We start from the raw sequence: 17492 nt of genomic DNA, 5'->3' as shown, positions 1-17492 counted from the left end.
CGTGCAGGGAGCCGCGCCGGGGCCCCGCCACCGCCTAGGACAGAGCCGCACCGGAGCCCCTCGCACCGACCCCGGCTCCCGCTGCACGGACCCCTGGGCTCTGCCGCACCGCGCCCCATTGCACGGATCCCCCCGGATCCCGCTACACCGACATCCATTGTACGGTGCCCGGCTCTCGTTGCACGGATCCCCGGACCCCACTGCGCGGACCCCGGACCCTACCGCACCGCCTCCTACTGCAGCCCTCCTCCGGACCCTATCGCCCCGAGCCCCGCTGCACGGTGCCCGGACCTCACCGCACCGGTCTCCATCGCACGGCCGCCGGTGCGGCGGGCATGGCACCCGGGAGCCGGCCCTGGAGGGCACTGCTGCTGCTGCCGCTGCTGCTGCCGGCGGCGTGCGGGGCGGGCGACGGGTGCGCGGGGGAAGGCGGCCCGCTGGAGCCCTTCGACGCGCTGTACGCCAGCGGCGTGGAGGCGTACTACGGCGGCGACTTCGCGGGCGCGGCGCGGTGCCTGGAGCGGGCGCTGCGCAGCCGGCGGGAGCTGCGGGCCGCCCGCTTGCGGTGCCGCCGGCGCTGCCGCGGGCAGGTGCGGTTGGCGGCGCCGGGTCCGGGCGCCGGCGGCGACCTGCCCTTCTTCGGCTCTGTGCTGCGGCGCGCCGGCTGCGTGCGGCGATGCGAGGAACCGCGGCTGGGAGCCGCCTCCCGCCACCGCGCCGCCGAGGAGGTGCGCGCCGACTTCCAGCGCAGGGTGCCCTACAGCTACCTGCAGCGCGCCTACATCCAGGTAGGCACCGCCCGCCCCCCCGGCAGGGCTGCCCCCGCCCCGTCCCTCCCAACCTCCCCCCTCCCAAAGCTTACCCTCTCTGCTGTCCTCCCGAAACCTCCCAGGTGTGGTCCCCCCTGTCCATCTCTCTCAAGCCGCCCAGGTGTGGTCCCCCCCTCCGTTCTCACTGATGTGTACGGTCAGTGGTCATGGCCTGTTCCCGACACGGAGCATCCCGGATGACAACTCGGACTCTGTCCAGCCTTGGCTTACCTGTGCTTTTCCTGGTTTGTTTTTTGTTTTCGGGGAGGGATGTTTTTGTTTGTCTTTTAGTGTAACATAGTATCATTCTGAAAATGATCTGTCTTTGGTGGAGAGTTTGCAGAGAAAAGCCCTCAGAGCCTTTCCCCCCTCCAGTAACACCCCGATGCCCTCTGCCAGAGGTGTTTCCCTTTCAGACAAACTGAGCTGATGCTGTGTTCCAGGAGCTGGGAGTGTGCGCGAAGGTGGGAGGTATATAACCTCTGCTGCTGGGATCTGATGGTCCTTAGCCTGTTGTGTGATAACCACACATAGTCGCATAACACTGTACAGTCAGTGTTTAGCAGCCACTGACACCTTGAGTATCATCCTCTTCTTTCAATAACTTCTGCCTTGTAGCTGTTACCTTCCCTGAGGAAAATGGTGTTATTCTTTGAACTTCCTTGCCAAAAAAAAAGAAAAAAAAAACACATACAAAACCAAAACAGCCCATGCCAGGATAGTTAATGGTATTTTTCTTTTAGTTCAAGACTTGTGCTCTGTCAAGCCAGGTACCTGTAGTAAGTCTTCCTGTTCATGACTAGTAAGGACAGAAACTGTGGGAATTTTATTTCATGCCAAGCTGAATGTTTAAAACATTTCTGGAACATTTCCCTCTGGATTTCTGCTTTATTAGAGCACATTCATAACCTTTTAGTTGCTATAGGCAACTTAATAGGTGAAGACCTGCACAGAGGAGCACGGGGAGAGTGATTCTGCTGAAATCCATTTCCAGTTGGAGAAGCAAACATCTGTGCTAGGCAGTGCCAGTGCCTGTGGTGCAGTGCCTACACAGCAGCAGAACAAGGAGGCAAAATCAGCTACTGCATTTTAAAACCTTTTGGAAAATCATAGCTGTGTTGCTTTTTCTATTCTTCCTTTTCTGTCATTGCTTTAATGTCATTTTTACAAGTCAGGGACTAGAACTGCATTGGCTTAAACTCCAGTGTTCATGTGCTGCATAGAGTTCCTGAAAAAAATCCTGGGAGTGAACTGGGACTATAATTTGGCTCGGATGTGATCCCAGAGAAGCTGGCAGAATTTTCCTGCAGTCCTGACCCTGAAAGACGCTCTGTGTAATGTCACTGTCTGTGGGAAGTGACACTAAATTTGCCATGCTAAAAAATTAAGTGATTTCTTCTTCTGAATTCAAAGCCTTTCCCAGAGTCACAAAGGTTTGCTCACACAAAGTTCATCGAAAAGCTTTCCTCGGAATTAGGGAATGGGTTTTTTTGTCTCCCATTTCAGTAAAATTGATATACAAAAGTCCAGATGATTTGGAAATATGGTCTGTTCTCCCATTTCTGCTTCTGCTACGTCTGAGGTTTTTATTTTCCTCATTTACAAATGCATTGTGAACTTATCAAAGCAATGGGGTGAAAACAATCTTTTTTTTGTTACATGTGACTCATCTTAATTTGCTTTTGCAACGTCTGGAGATTTCATATTCATGCTAACACTTCAATTTGCCTGCTCTCTGATGGAGTAGCGGATGTTCTTGCTATCTGCAAGGACGCCCAGGTTTTGGGCACTATAGCCAAGGGAAGGTACTCTTTGAATAGATCTGTTTACGTTTTTAATACCTTTTTCTTTAACCCTTTCTGATGCTCTTGGGGTTTGTAAGCAGCACTCTGATCAGCTTTGTCCCGCAGAGCAACCTGTGGTGGTTTGTCCACATCCTCGCCCTGCTGCTGCCTGCGGTGAGCTCTGTTCCCGGGATTGCTCTTTTGATCTGGCTCAACAAGTCTGTGCGCAGAAGAAAATGGCCTATATTGGATTTGCCTGCACTTGCACAAAACATGAGGTCTAATGTCTAGCGCTTACATACACTCGGATGTGAACCATCCCCTCGTGCCAAGGCTGAGTGCCAAGGCTTTGGCATGTTCCCTGAGGGTTGGGATGCATCGGCACACGCACCCTCCAGGGAGACCTTGGCTGCAGCGTCCGCTCAGCTTTTCATCTGAGAAGGGGAGCTGTAAAGCAGGGCTTGTGCAGACCCCCCCTGCCTTGCCATGGGCGTGTGGGCAGGCTGCACGGCTCCAGGGGTGGCTGTTTGACCCCCCTGTTTTCCTCCTTGAAACCGAAAGGGAAATGAGATGAGGTTAATTAAACATCCTGCTGCGTATCCTGTCTGGCCCCTCCCCAGGCTGCGTGGGGAGGCCTGGATGCTGGGCACTTGCGTGGGGTGCCGGGCTGGACAGACCGCAGAGGTTGGTGGCATTTGTGGTTTGAGAGAGGAGAAGCAGCCTGGAATGTGGGAGGTGGGAAGCACTCCTGCTGACCTAGCGCTTGTTTGTTTCTCAGGAGGGGAGAAACACATCCCTTTGGGAGGGAGTGACAGAGCAAGAAACAGATAAAAAAAAATTGAAGGGTTTGGCTCTTGTGCAGTGCTTTGAAAAATGGTGCTGAATAAACATGAGCTAATCCTTGCAACACTCCTGTGGGGTATGAAAAGCAAAGACTTTTAGTTGTGCTGGACAGATGCACAGGCCAAATGTTGGCCAGCACCGTGTGTCTCCACTGCTTTTGGGGCAGCGGAGCTGCCCTGTGCACCCTGGGGCCAGGCTGGGGTCTCCCACTGCCTCCTGTCTCCCACTGTGCCAGCACAGCGCGGCCCAGTTGTGGTGACATGAATTAGTCTCTGCAGTGAATTGGTGGAAAACTGATGTTAGAATTGGAGGTTTGGGATTTTCTTTGCTGCATACGGGACTGTAGCAGCGGCTGCCCTGGGCTGCGTTGCTCCTGCTTCTGAGCAGATGCTTGAGATAGATACTCCTGCACAGAGCACAGTAGAGGTGCACAGAGGTGATGATGTGGTTAGGTTAAATACCGATGGTATCCCTCTGTAAGAATGTGTCCCATCAGTCTCTAAATCCATGTCATCCTATCAGTTCCCTAAATTATTTCCTAATTTTATTTTTTTCTCTGTACTTTTCTGAAATAGAAACAGTGGTCTTCTGAAGACCACTGTTCTGTTTCACAGTTGCGATCTGAGTGGTTTTGGTGACTCTAGCATGACGTGAGGGGAGACTGTGGTGCACTGCAGGACTGGGACAGCTTGTGGATTCCGCTGAAGGTTTCTGTGGGCTTCAGGCTCTGGATCAGGCCTCTGAGGTTGACTGCAGTCTCTACAGAGGCTGTAGACAAATTGCTTTGAACAAGCAGCCCAAGTCCAAATGCGCTCACAAGTCTTCTTTGCAGCTTCTAATTGTATTGTAGCAGGAAGACTCCTCCTTTTCCTAGGACAGCTGATGTTTTCAGGTAATTTAGAAATGTACTGGGTACAGCTAGCTGAGGCAGTTAGAGTGGGATGGGTTTTGAGAAGATGTGGAAACAGAGAAGGTGATGAGAACATGGGATTTAACTCTTGTAGTGCATGTAGCGGGCTCCCCAGCCCACAGAGCAAAGGTCCTTCAGTGGGTTTCTGATGTCATGTCCCATGGGCAGGAGGGCAATTTGCCTTATGCTGGTGACTGTCTGCTGTGTGCTGGCTGCTTGGTCTTGCCAGTGAAATACCCTCTAGGCTTGGCAGGTGGGTGTGTGGAGGATCTCTTTGTCGTCTTAAATACTTTATTAATCACGTCCTCCTTGTTTTGCTGCCTTAGTCATCTTGTTTCTGTTAAAACCTAGCCTGCAGGCCATGATGTTTCTAACTCCTGCTTTTTGGGGGTTTTCTAGCTCTGAGAGCGAATGGAGAAGGAGGAAACGATGTACACCATGTGAGCCTTTGCTGGCCACGAGCTGCTGACTCAGTAGCCATGTTGGAGCTTGCTGCAGATGGTCTGCCATGAACCCTGTGACAGAGCATTGCTTCCAGTCCTGGTGCTGATTCCTGCAAGTCAGTCTGGTCCAAAAATAACAAGTAGCCTGGGAAAGTTGATTGCTGTATCAGTTACAAAACCACGTCTTGCCTCTTTTCTACCCCGCTAACCCACTCCTCAAGGTCTCTTTCCCTTGTCTCATCTTGTTCCCAGCCACAGCATTCCCTGGCCTGTTTGCTGCGTCATCACTATAGCTAGTTTTCATTTTCTCTATATATTGGTGTGCTGCTCCTGAGCACTTGCTCCCCTTTTGTAAATGCTGACTCGTAATGGTTTCATCTTCCTACTTGCATGCGTGCCCTGCTGCACATCGGTGAAGCACGGCAGGAATCGTACATATGTTGTCTGTTACCACCAGCCTTGGATCTAGATGAGGAAAGGCCTTTTACTCTGTGCTTGCATTTAAAACAATAAATAAAACAAGTCTCCAGTGCATAGGAAATTGCTCCTTTCTTAGTAATGTGAGATTGTAAGAACAAAAGGTGCAAGAGTCCAACTCAGTCTTGCTTATTCTGTCTTTGTCTTGAGTTCCCCCTTGCCATGTCTGAGTTGCGCTTCAGTTCCATTATCATCAGGATTTCATGTGTTGCAAGCGTAAACCAACAATGTTTAGGTTTTTCATATTGTAGGAGAGGCTGTTTATTTGTTCTTTAAAGTTGCTTCTTTTTAAAAAAAATATTTTTCTGGTCATACAAACTTTATACAGGCAGCTTAATCTTTCTAGTGGTCTTGTTTGGGGAGAACATTGACTTTGTGCTGTTATCTTCTCTGCCAGGTCTTCCATGCTGCAGCTGATGGGGCAGGGCTGGAGGCACTGCTGGGACCATGTCCTTCGGTCATACCGTGCTCTCCTGCCCACCCATGCTACCAAGATTTCTGAAATGCAATACAGACACAATAATAACTTGATAAAAGACCATAGGAGAGAAAAAAAAGGGAACAAAGTGGGAGCACAAACTTGCAGAAACCTTTGTGATACAGATTATTGCCCTACACCAGTTCTGCCTTTGAAAACTCCCTATTTATGGGAATCCAAATTCAAGGGAGGAGACTCGTGTATATAAAACCGGGCCTCTAACCACCCTGGACTGATCGTTCTGTCAGTGCTTATGTGAGCCTTACCGCCAGCGACGCTTGGGCGTCTGTCTCTCAGTGCCTGTAGCAAGCCTCAGGATGGTTGTTAAGACGTCTCCACCAAATTCTTTCCACCTCGAGTAGCTACTTGCTGCTGCCCATCTCTGTGCTGTTGCACTGGGCCAGAGTCTTTTTGTCTCCATGACAGACATCTGGATTACCTACCTAGGGATCACAGAGTAACTCTGGATTCACACCAGTGTAGTTGCTTTGGGAATTTTTCTTGTTTCACTTAAGGGCTGATACTTTCCATGAACGTTTTGTTCCGTTTTCCTTCATGCTGTAATGCTGCATGGACTTAAGCAGATAATAGTGTCCTGTCCTGGGGTGAACTGCAGCCTTTGGGGGAAAGGTGGTGATTTCACTTACGGCGTCTCATGGGTAGTGACACAGAGTAACATGCAAAATCATGTGAATAAAAAGTCTTTGCAGGAGCAGCCTACTGAGGCTATTTCTCACCACAGCCACCACCTGTCCTGTGCGGTCTGCCTGGCCAGTTGGTCTTGTTTTCATAGGATTTATATGACATATCCCAGACAAAGACCTATAGTAGAACTGTCAGGTAATCATTATTATTTGGATTATTGCTATTAGCGGTGTTTATTTATCTTTAATCTTGAGAATTGGTATTACTCAGATACTGGATAAATAAATAGATCCCAGAACTAATCTCTTGGAACGTTTCTTTATTTAGATTTTCTGAGAGAGCATTCCTAGTCTTCACCAGAGGGTAAATGTTAGTGCTCAGAAAGTTAAAATTATGTAGACAAAAATAAACTCAGTTTATGAGATGGAAAACTCTGAGTCTCGATGGTTGGGTCAGTGTCCCAGGTTTAGTGCAGGACTAAATATCCTGCCCTAAACCTGGGACACTGACCCAACTGCCCCTGTTCTTGCTGACCACTTCAAATAAAATGTTTCTGAAATGTTTAATTTTGAGTTGAAAGTATTATCAGGGAGGGAAAGAGGTGACCCAGTGGTTTAATATTGACACTAGCAAATGCACATGTTTTTTGTGGTGAAGGTGAGCTAGCAGTTGAAACCAATGTACTGAGAATTACACTGGACTCCCTTGCTGTCTTCACAGGAGACTCAGTCTTGACTTTTTGGACTTGACGCTGGGCTGGTGCTATACTAGACTAGATGGTTAGACTAGATGGTTGTAGTGACTTTCTGCTGTTTTTTGGGGGGCTATTTTTTGTTGTGTGGTTTTTTTGTTTTTTTTTTAATAGAGTAAGTCCAAGAGCAAAACTATGATGTTTGCAGATTTCCACATCATTTCAACTGATAGTAAATTAGCACAGCCCTGCTCAGCACCACTGTGAATCAGGACACAACCAGTTAGCAGAAACTGGTCTTAGACCCACTAAGCTCATGTCATACCGGCTAGTAATCAGCCATTTGATGGCCAGGGTTACTTTTTTGTTTTGCAAAGTTCCTCTTTCTCACCTCATAGATATGCAGTCATGCCAGGGCTCCAAAATATACTGGTGGCAGGTCCCAGCCTGCAAAATTTCTCATCTTTTGGAGAAAAAAAGGTAAGCCTGGATTCTTCTTATTTCTTGGCAGTCCCTGGTGTCGTGGCTTGGATGATGGAGAAGACAGTACTGTAACTCACAGAGTTTCACTGGATCTTTTGAGGCTTTAATCTAAAGGCATCCCAATGCATGAGCTAGGTTAACATCCCAACTCGGGAAAAACTGGGCACCGGTAGCACAGGAGAGCCCACTGGCTTTGAAGAACAGACTCCTGCTGCTGTGCTCTAACCTGGGAACCTGCCCCTTCCCTGTTCTTTTAACTCCTTAGTTTCCTGTGGGTTTTTGCACCTTGCTCATCACTCATCTCACAACAGCTTCCTCCGCTGGCTGCTCCTTGGCAGAGCCTTGCTGCTGAGCTGCCCTGTCCATGTGCTGCGTTGCACTGGGATTTGTTAAATGGCTTTTTGCGCTGCCTGTTAATTCTCATCCATACGTCCTAGCGAGCTCTGCTCTGGCTTCTGCCGAGTCCTTTTGTTGTCCTTGGCCACAGGAATAACTAATGGCAGCTGATAATGAACTGCATGTGAATGAGCCATGCAATTTAGCCCTGCTAAGCAAACTTATGTCCAGCACTCACTAGCAGTGCCTGAGGTTTCAACAAGGATTATTCCCATTTCCTCGTACAACTGGTGATTTCATCGTAGATGGCGTGGGCAGTAATGAGAAACCATCGTGTCAGTAACTGAGCCATTTGCTGCCAACCTCCTAGCAGGACTCTGGGCTCGAGGCAGTGCTTGACATCTGGAGCAAGGGATTCAGGGATTATTTATCTTAGTTTTTTCTGTTAGAGGTGGTATGAATTAGTCATTGTGATTGGGTTTGTTCCCGAGGAGTAGGGACCCCTGTACTCTGCACATGGCATATTTCCATGTGTCTAGTCTGGACCGAGGCCGGGCTGAGTTTGGATACATTGATGTGAACCCAGAGTGACACAGCTGAGGGCCGTGGAGTTTCTCTGCCTTTACACTGGGCAAACTGAGATCAGGATTTGGCCTGTGCTTTTTAACAGTAACCGATGGCAGGAAGGAGGGCGCAAAGTTCCCTGGATGCTTTTATTTCCAGCCAATGTATTGGCAATAAGGTACGGACATTTTTATTTCTTGGCTGTGAGCTGGTGATGACTAATGAAGGCAGGGGGTCTGCCTGTGTGTGGGTTCAGGCAGCAAAGAGCTGCTCCTCATCAGCCTGTGCCTCCCAACCAGTCCTCCTTTCCATGACAACTGGTCAGTTAAACAGACCCTCCAGAGCTGACGTCAGGGGTCAGGGATTTGGCCACCGAATAATTACAGCAACAAAAATAGCATCCCCTCCCCACCCCTTCCTTCCCACATGCTCCTGCTGAATCCCAGCTCATAAATGTCCTTTTTTACCTTTCTTGGATGGGAAGCAAAGCCCACATGTATTAGCTGGAACATATGGCAGAGTTTGGCTGCAGCCCATCAGTTGTGAAGGCCAAATACTCACTTGTAGCTTCTTGTTCACTTAAAAAAAAAAAGAGGAGAAAAACATGTTCTTTCAGGATTGGATGAAAGGCTGAGTCTGTGCTCATGCTGAGATGGGAAGCAGATAGGGTGCAGGACAGCACGCCGACCATGCTGTCACGCCGAGGAACGTGTCCCCTCGCAGCGCGGAGGTGACAGGCTGGCCATTGAGAGGTGGTCTGGTGGCAGCTGCCACCGCCCTCCGCTCCCTGCCCTGATGCTGGTTCTCAGGTCAGGCAGAGTTTGCGGACGGGATGCTTGGGAGAATGTCGTTAGCACCAGGGGCACAGGGCAGCTGGGAGGTTTTAAACGTGGGGTAGCCATGGGCAGGAGAAATTTGTGTCTTTGTAGCACTAAAGTTTTTATTAAGGGTGAGGGGAACATCTGGGAGGTGGCAGAAAGGAAAGACCAGAACATGAAGTGACGTTGTCAGAAATGGACTGTCTGCACCACCAAAATGTACCTCTGTCCTAAGAGCTTCATGCCAAGGCACTAACATCAGATTTGTGCAGTGAAGTTTCCCTGAGCATGCTGCATGACAGAGGCTCCTACGGGAGATGCGTTCAGTGCTTGAAAACTGGGGTTTAGGTCCAAAGCCAAACTCACATTTGCACCTTTAAAAAAATCTTGTTTCCACTATAGGAAATTGGATACTTAGGGTATGGAGTTAAAATTTGGTAGCAGATCAGAAGGATGTTTTGGGCATGCTGTTGGCTCCAGGGAGCAGTGCAAGGTGCTCTGCTGCTTCTCTCCCATCACTGGGTTTGTTCAGGGCGATACCATGCTGTGTGCAGTCGCTCCCTGGCAAATGTGTGTCCAAGCTATTTGTAGCATTGTGAGTGCGGGTGCCGCAGCATAGAGCTGGTGTAAGTGGGGTGGACACGACACGACCATCAAGAATAGCTGTGGCTGCAATAAATGGCAATTGATGATAATGTGGTTGCTTGCTAACCTGTACGAGGCTGGTGGGTTTCTACCCTGGCAAAGCCAAACCTTTGCTTGCCGCTTTGCCAAGCAGCATCACTCCTTCCTTTGCATGGAGACACTTTGCCAGGTCCTCTGCTCCTCTTTGGTGCAAAGTCACTCCTGGTCTTGCACGTGCTCCTCTCCCTCCCAGCACATGGGGATTTTGCAATGGAATTTAAACAAAAAAAATCAGAAAAATCACAAAAATGGTTGTTAGATACCAACATGCTGTTTTTCACCATGTTTTTTCCAAACAAGCTGCAGTGGTGGCCTTGATCTCACATCGTGTGCCTGCAGAAAGATGAGCCTTAGACCATGCTGTGTCCTGTCAAGGTTAGAGGCAGGAACACTTCAATCGGGAGAGCCTTCTGCCTGCACCTTTGCTGCAAAAACAAAGGGTGGGCAAATCCTGTGTGAGAGTATTGCAGGTAGGGCACTGCCTAAACCCACAGCTCTTTGAGGTCGGGGCTGGACTCCCGAGGGTGTGATGGGGAGATGTGCTGAAGTTCATAGCCCAGGGCTGTGGGTGCAACTTCCTTTGAAGGTGGAGCCAGCCGTATCCCTTCCCAGAAAAGATCAGTGTGGTACAGAGGGAAAGAGCTTGGAAAATATCCTTCAAAATATTTGCTGAAGGTGTTGCTGTGACTGCCCAGGAACTGAAGCAGAGTCTGTTGGTTCCCTCGCTTAGAAACCTCTGTTTTTAAAGTGGTTTTTGCCAAGGCACTGCCTGTTCTAAGGCTTATATATATTCTGGGGCATCTGTGACCTGAGTTACTCTGTCTCTTTGGAAGCAGATGAGAAACTGCGAAGTTTCATTGAAATAGTCTCAAAGGAAGAGCACTGACTTGTGGTATGTTGCACGGTGCTGCTGCTGGAAAACACTTCCCTGTCCAGGGCTGCTAGCCTCATCCAAAGAATCTGTGATTGAGCAAAATATTTTGGTGATGAGGAGGAAAATGTGTTGTGTCTTATGCCCATTTTTCTTACTTATAGAGCTGTGTAATAAGTGGATTTTTTTAGGCACTGATATTCCTGAGATGTTTCATTGAACAAAACATTTAATTTTGTTCTTGAGAGTCTTTCTAGGGATAATCTTGGAGATGTGTAGGTAGGTGATAAAGGATTGCTTTTTTTAAAGGACTCTATTAAACCTCATTCTATTTTAAGGAAGCTAGACCTAGTTAAAAACCGTTATTTTCAGAGAGTTCACCTCACACATGTCCCTTTCAGGTGTCTTGCAAAGCATCCTACCTGCCAGGACTGCTGGTCTCTGTGTCGCAGGGGCTGAGAATGGACAGGAGTTGTCTCACATGTGGCCAGCACTGATCCTGGGGAGGGGTTTGCAGGCTGTTAAACGAGAGTTGTGAGATGCACTGATCTCTGGAGGTGGGTAAGGGAGGGCCATTTGTTTAGAGGGGACTCACGTTGCTTTTGGGAAAGGCTTTTATTGCTTGGTGGTGTTCCTGAGTCCTGCTGATCTGTCCTGCTGGAGCAGGAGGCTGGGGCACGGTTTGCTGCAGTGAGCGGTGCTGGTGCATCTTGTGCTATGAAGTACCGTGCTGCAGAGTCAGCACCCTGGGCGTAGGCACTTCAGGGTGCTGCAGCGACTGCAAATCCCCATTGTGGGCTGCTGGGGAAGCTGGTCTGCAGCCTCGCAGGGACTGCTCCAGCACTCCCACCCCGGAGCAGGCAGAGGGTACCCATTTCACACAGCTCTGTGCAGCCCTGAGGCTGGTCGGCGTGGTGCAGAAGGGGTTAAGTCCCCCCAGGTTGTCTCCAAATGGGTCCAGCTGGGGGATGAATGGGCCGAAATACAGCCCCCAGTGCCAGCACCACTGGTGTGGGTGTGGACCAGGACACCTGACAGCAAGCACAGCCTTCTCAAGTGGACAGCATGGCAAGAGTTGAAGTGCTCTCATGTTTGGTCACTTCTGTTCCCTTTGCTTTAAATGCTAATGCCTTTTGGCAGCTGGTAGTTCCCCTCATCTGTTGGTTGGCAGTCTCACTCCGTTTCCTTTAACATAAGTGTTGCATCCTGGTGTCCAGATGCTGGTGGCTCTGCTGCCTCTGACCCTGGAGCGCTGACTCTGGGGTCAGTTGTGGACTCGTTGGCTGTGACTGCCTGTTTGAGTTTGTCTCTTCCTCCAGCCAGCCACCTTGGCTTACTAGGGTACTGCTAATAAAACTTGATTTCCGACTGGATCCTTTTATAAGGCAGGCAAATATCAAATAAAACAGCAGTGCGCTGCTTTAGGAAGCAGAGTTTGTCTACTCAGCAGCTGTCAACTGCGTGTCCCTTCTGTACAGCCCAGGCTGTGCTGCAAGCTTCTGGTAGCTCTCTGTGAGTGTGGTCTGCATGTTCTAAGGATGCAAAGGACATCCTCAGGCTCTCACCCCTCTTTACAGAAGGTGATCAGCTCCAGCAGTGCCCATACAGCTTTGCCTCTCCAAATTGCCTGTGTCTGAGCTGCCCGTGCATCCTGCAGCCCCCTCCGCCCAGCTGCTGTGGCAGACCAACAGTGCCCTGTTTTATCCACGTGCGCATCCACTGGGCAGTTATTCAGCTCTAGGTAGCTACTGTTTGCTGCAGAGCTCCTACCCTAGGTAATGTCCGTGCCTGGCCTGTAGCCTTCAGTCAGGTTACAGCTGAAGCCTGGCTCGGGCAGACTTCATGCAGCAATTTCTCCTTCATGGGGGAGCTGAAGGTGTTGCACCACTGGCTCCTGTCAGCACCATCCTCGCACACTCCTGCTGCTTCTGTTTCTGTGTGTTGTGCTTTCCCGGCCGTCCTGCCTGCTGCTCAGGTTTGCTCTCCGCCACCCAAACTGGCTGAATCTTTCTTGCTGTGACCTGAGCATCCCTAGACCTGACTCACCACTGTATAAAGGGGCAGATCCTATACACACTCAGTACTTTAATGCTGCATTAGGGTCTCATGACCCTAGCCTCAATGACTGGGGTGTAACTAAGGCACAACATGTGACATCGGTGCCTGGTTGTTCCTCAGTGCCCAAGTGGGTAGTTCAAGCCTGGATGATGGGAAGGCTGCAGGGAGCAGCCTGAGAGGAGGTGCCTGAGGGAGGCAGCTCTGCAAGGCAGTGGTTTGGGGAGGACAAAGCTGGTAGCTCCCTGGCTGCCTGGGATGTGCAGCAGAGTTTCAGTTTTGGCAGCTGGCCTCTCCAGTGTGACAGCTGAAGCTCTGGGAGTTGAACTATTCTATGATTCTTTGAATGTTCCCAAGCTCAGGTCTGAGCTTAACAAAAGAGATTTCCCCATCTTGGGGGACTCATTCCAGCCTGATTACTGTTTGGGTTTTAGATGTTCAACAAAACAGTCCCTGGAAAATGACTTTTGCACTGTAGCACAAGGCTTCCCGCAGTGGTGTTTTTGACTCCGAATCACTGTTATTTTAATCAGTGTACTTCTGTTTTCCAAATCTATTTTTGGATCCTTGCTGTGAAATCTAGCTAGATTATAGACTCCTAAATAAACCATTTTTAGCCTCTAATATTTTTGGAATCAAACCAAGCCAGGTAGATAGACCTGCATAATCATTTGCCTGGACTTTTTCTTTGAAAGTTACAGTACTTAAAGCTGTCACTGACCTGCCAGTAATCACTATGCTCAGTTATCTTGGAAAATGCAGTGTAGAAACCATATTGTCCTTCACGATGCTTTTGAGAAGTATTAGATAGGAAAAGTTTGCATGCTTCAGGCTTATTGTTTACATTCCTGTTCCTTGCTGTTATTTTACATAGTGGATGTTACAGTTCAGCTCCCAAGTGGAATTGTCAGCGGAGTCAGGCAGTGGAGCCATGCTCAGCAAGGGCTCCAGGTCCTTAGGGATCTCCTGTGCTGCTCTTTGGGGTTGCTTTGGAATTGCAGCCAGCCTGTGCTGAATAGTAAAGTCCTGCTAAGTAGGATTGGCAGTTGTGCTCTTCCATGCTCTGGGTGTGCATCATAGGCTTGTCTCACGTGCGCAGATGTGCTTGGAGCTGGGGTGATGAACAGAAGAACCCTACTGGTGTTTGCCTGTGCTGCACACCCGAGACAGGAGGGACTGCTCAGGTGTAAGCATCAGCAATGCTTGGCCCCGTGAGTAAGGGATTATTTCACTGGGGTAAGAATGTACTCAAGCCTAGAAAGAAGTCTTTGGGAAGTGATCAGGATTACTGTGCCAGTGAAGCAGTACGCTGGTGTAGCTATCAGTGCTTCTAGGTGCCATGGTGCAGCTGGGTCAATAGTGCATTATATGAGCCACTTCACTGTCCATCTGATTTAAGCTACTTAATGCCAAGTTTGGAGGTTATCCTATTGAGGGAGGAGAGCTAAGCCCAGACAGCCGAGCTCTCAACCGTATTTAATTTTGCTCTGTTTGCTCTTGAGGCCTGGGGTAGGAAGGGTAGAGTTTGGAGAAAGACAAGAAAGGGAGAAGCTGCTTCTCTTTTCATAGCGTTTCTGATGTGCCAGGACAACCATCAGGCCTTTTAGAGGTTATCCTAGTAGATTCTCCTGTTGCGAAACTGTAGATTTAGGCTGTGCTCTACTCTCCTTTTTATGTGCCAGCAAGCTTTGTCCTCTGCTCTTATATATACTTAGTGCTTTAGCAGTCCTGAGCATGGAGAACTAGATCCGCTTTTACTTAGCATTAGGAGTCATAAAGCAGTGCTCAGCTATCTCTTATTTCAGAGCCAGGATGCTGCAGTGCAAGCAGAGACTGTCCCGCCAGTGACTGGTGACAACAGAAGGATGTCAGCGCTAGGGAATTTCAGGCAGAGGTATGTATGTACCAAATGCTGCTGAAAATAGCAGGGTTTGGAGCCTCCTGAGTTGCACACTTTGTTCTTGGTCCAGCCTGAGGACAACTGCTCTGACTGCCAGACTGCACTGTAAGTTGGTGATGGATTTAGCAGAGTGTCCTCACAGGTGTCTGGATTTGAGATCTGATGATATTAGCAATAAAACTTGCATTTTCAGGCTGTGTAATGGCATAGGTATATCTGTCCTTTAATCTGAAAGCACTGGTGGTTGTTAGTATAAATGGAAGGGAGTGTGACTTAGCTTATGTAGAAAGAAAAAGAGTTAGCTAAGTTGGTACCTATACTTGCTGTGGACTTACATCAGTTCTAATGGCTCAGGTTGATGCCTGATGACTTACTAAAGCACAACAACTGCATTGTGTGTTGGGTTTTTATTCCTTACAGCACTCAGGTGTGATCTGGCAGACCTCGTGCTTATACATAGCAACCACCTGATGGTCACAACTGTGTTTTATTTGGGAGTGTGTGACCCAGACGAGTGCTGCTGTGGCCACCAGCAAGTTTGTGAGGCAGGACAGAAATGGCTGGGTTTGGTCCAGCCCAGCACTCCATGTCCTGATTTGCCCATCAGTGGAATGAGTTTGATGTGCAGTAATTACACACCAGGTACTCGGCGTTGTAAGACATAACTGACATCACATGTTTGGAGAGTGTCAGATCTGCTGCATGATGTCTGTGCGCTGCGAGTGAGCTCTGATGGGAATAGCACACATAAACAGTAGCAGATTAATTAAAGATGTCCTGTACTGCAAGAAAAAAGCGCAATTATGGAAGCGGCTTGCTCAGAGTCCACAGTGCTGCCTGGCTTATTAGCAGAGCATGAACTAACTGTCCTCTCAGTGGAAATCGGTCATACAGCAGTATGGACAGTCACAACTGTCCTACGTATGAAAGGAAAGACATACATGACAGCCATGCAGGTCCAGGACAGGTCGGCCTCAGACACGACAGTTTGTTAAAGCTCCTTCACAGGGAGCAGTACAGTGTCTGTGTTTCAGCAGCACAGGACTCCATATAGCAAACATTTGTGGTTAGGTATTCCTTATTACCTTTGCAGAGATCTTTTTGACTTTGAGACCTTCAGTATATTTTATTCCAGATGTTTTTCCCTGAGCTGCTGTTGCTGCTGTTTAAAGGGTCCTCAAAACCTGATGACATCCCTGGGATCTGGGGAAAATTAAGCATCTCAGATGAGTGGGAACTCTAAATTATTACTAGGCTGTAGAATAATGGTTCTCCTTGTTTTGGGCCTTTAAAGCCTGATAGGATCGCTGTAGGAAATGTGACCCAAGGGGTTTTTTTGGAGTGGTTCCTGAGTTACAAACACTTTCTGGTGGGGACCTGGACTGAATCTGGAAAGCCAGCTGCCTTGTCCAGGGGCAACAGCTTGTGTTTCACAGAGCAGGATGCATCTGGCCGCAGATGAAAGGTGAAGTGGGGGTCCTCAATGTTCTGAACCCAATCCCATCCCTCTGTCACATCACCACACCATGCCATAAATCCCATCCCATCATCACACCACAAATTCCCCTGGGAATCTGCTGTGCACACCTCTGTATTTCTTCCTGCTGAACCTCATCAGCAAAATCCTACAATCGGCATGAGGTGGTGCAAGGAGAGTCAGACCCGTCTTCATACCCCAACCAGCCATGGGGCTGAGCAGGGCTGACAGCTCGTCCTGTTGGCAGCTGTGCTGCTTGAGGAAAGTTACTCTCTCCCTTTGCAGAGAGACTTTATCTATTTTTCATATTGCTTTGCTTTAAAAGAAAAAAACCATCACTGCTGGAAAAATAATTATTTCAACATCCATTGAGAGTTTTTTGGAAAGCCGATATTCTGCTTAGCTTCAAATCCATGGAGTGAACTGTAATTTCAGCTCTGGAGCATGTTTCAGTTTGTCTTCCTCCCATGGGAGAGTCAAAAGAGAAATGTAAGTGAGAAAAGTGGGGCAGGGAACAGAAATGGCAGAGGAATCAAGGGAAACAAGTCACAGCATCAAAGGTGCTTGGCTGACTCCTGTGCCAAACCGGAGGAGGTCATGGGGATGCCGTCGTGTTGCGGGGCACTCACCTGTTGCAAGTTTTGAGGAGGATGAGTAGTGATGGGTTTGGTTTGTTTTGAAAGGAGGAACTTGCAAAAAGTTTGGATTTTAACATCTTTGTGCAGAAAACTGGAGCAAGAGTTCCTGCTGGGACTGAAGCAGCCAGGCAGGCTCTGCTGTGGCTGGGAAAGAGGGAGCTGATGGTAATATCTTGCAGGGTCTTGAGCCTGCACAAAGCGAACAGCTGTCGTTTGTGTCTTTTAACTTGTCAGGTATCTTGTTTGCGTCACAGTTTTGAAGGCCGTATAGCTTTGCTTCCACCCCCATAAAGCCTGTGTGCCAGGTCTGGCAAAGCCAGCGCTGTCACACGGGGGATTTGGTCCTTCCCCCAGGAGGGACAGATCCTCCAGGCCAGGTAGCCGGAGAGGTTTAACCAGGGTTGCTCTCAGGGAGTGCGTGTCAGGTTTTCCCATCACTGAAGCATGTCCAAAATTTGATAATTTTTTTTGTCTAGATCCCGCTAGAAGATGTCATATTTATAATATAACATTTCTGTTGTAGGGCATTGGTCTTCAGCGGCAAGCACAGACACATTTCTTTTCTGAACTACAGTTACATGTATTG

The 17492-nt window shown here is 48.9% G+C and overlaps 1 protein-coding gene across 1 annotated transcript in view; it reads left to right on the top strand.

Moving 5' to 3' along the window:
- P3H2 (prolyl 3-hydroxylase 2) overlaps positions 1-17492 on the top strand; it is a 76856-nt gene continuing 59364 nt past the window's right edge. Inside the window, exon 1 of the mRNA XM_087739304.1 lies at positions 1-788. Coding sequence (XP_087595430.1) covers positions 336-788 — 453 coding nt within the window. The 5' untranslated portion in view covers positions 1-335. The remainder of the gene's footprint in view (positions 789-17492) is intronic.

Source organism: Nipponia nippon, unplaced genomic scaffold, assembly GCF_047370975.1.
Source record: "Nipponia nippon isolate SJK-2023a ecotype South Korea unplaced genomic scaffold, ASM4737097v1 scaffold_7, whole genome shotgun sequence".
Classification (NCBI taxonomy): Eukaryota; Metazoa; Chordata; class Aves; order Pelecaniformes; family Threskiornithidae; genus Nipponia; species Nipponia nippon.
Note: the sequence above shows the minus strand (reverse complement) of the source record. Positions and strands in the feature narration are given on the sequence as shown.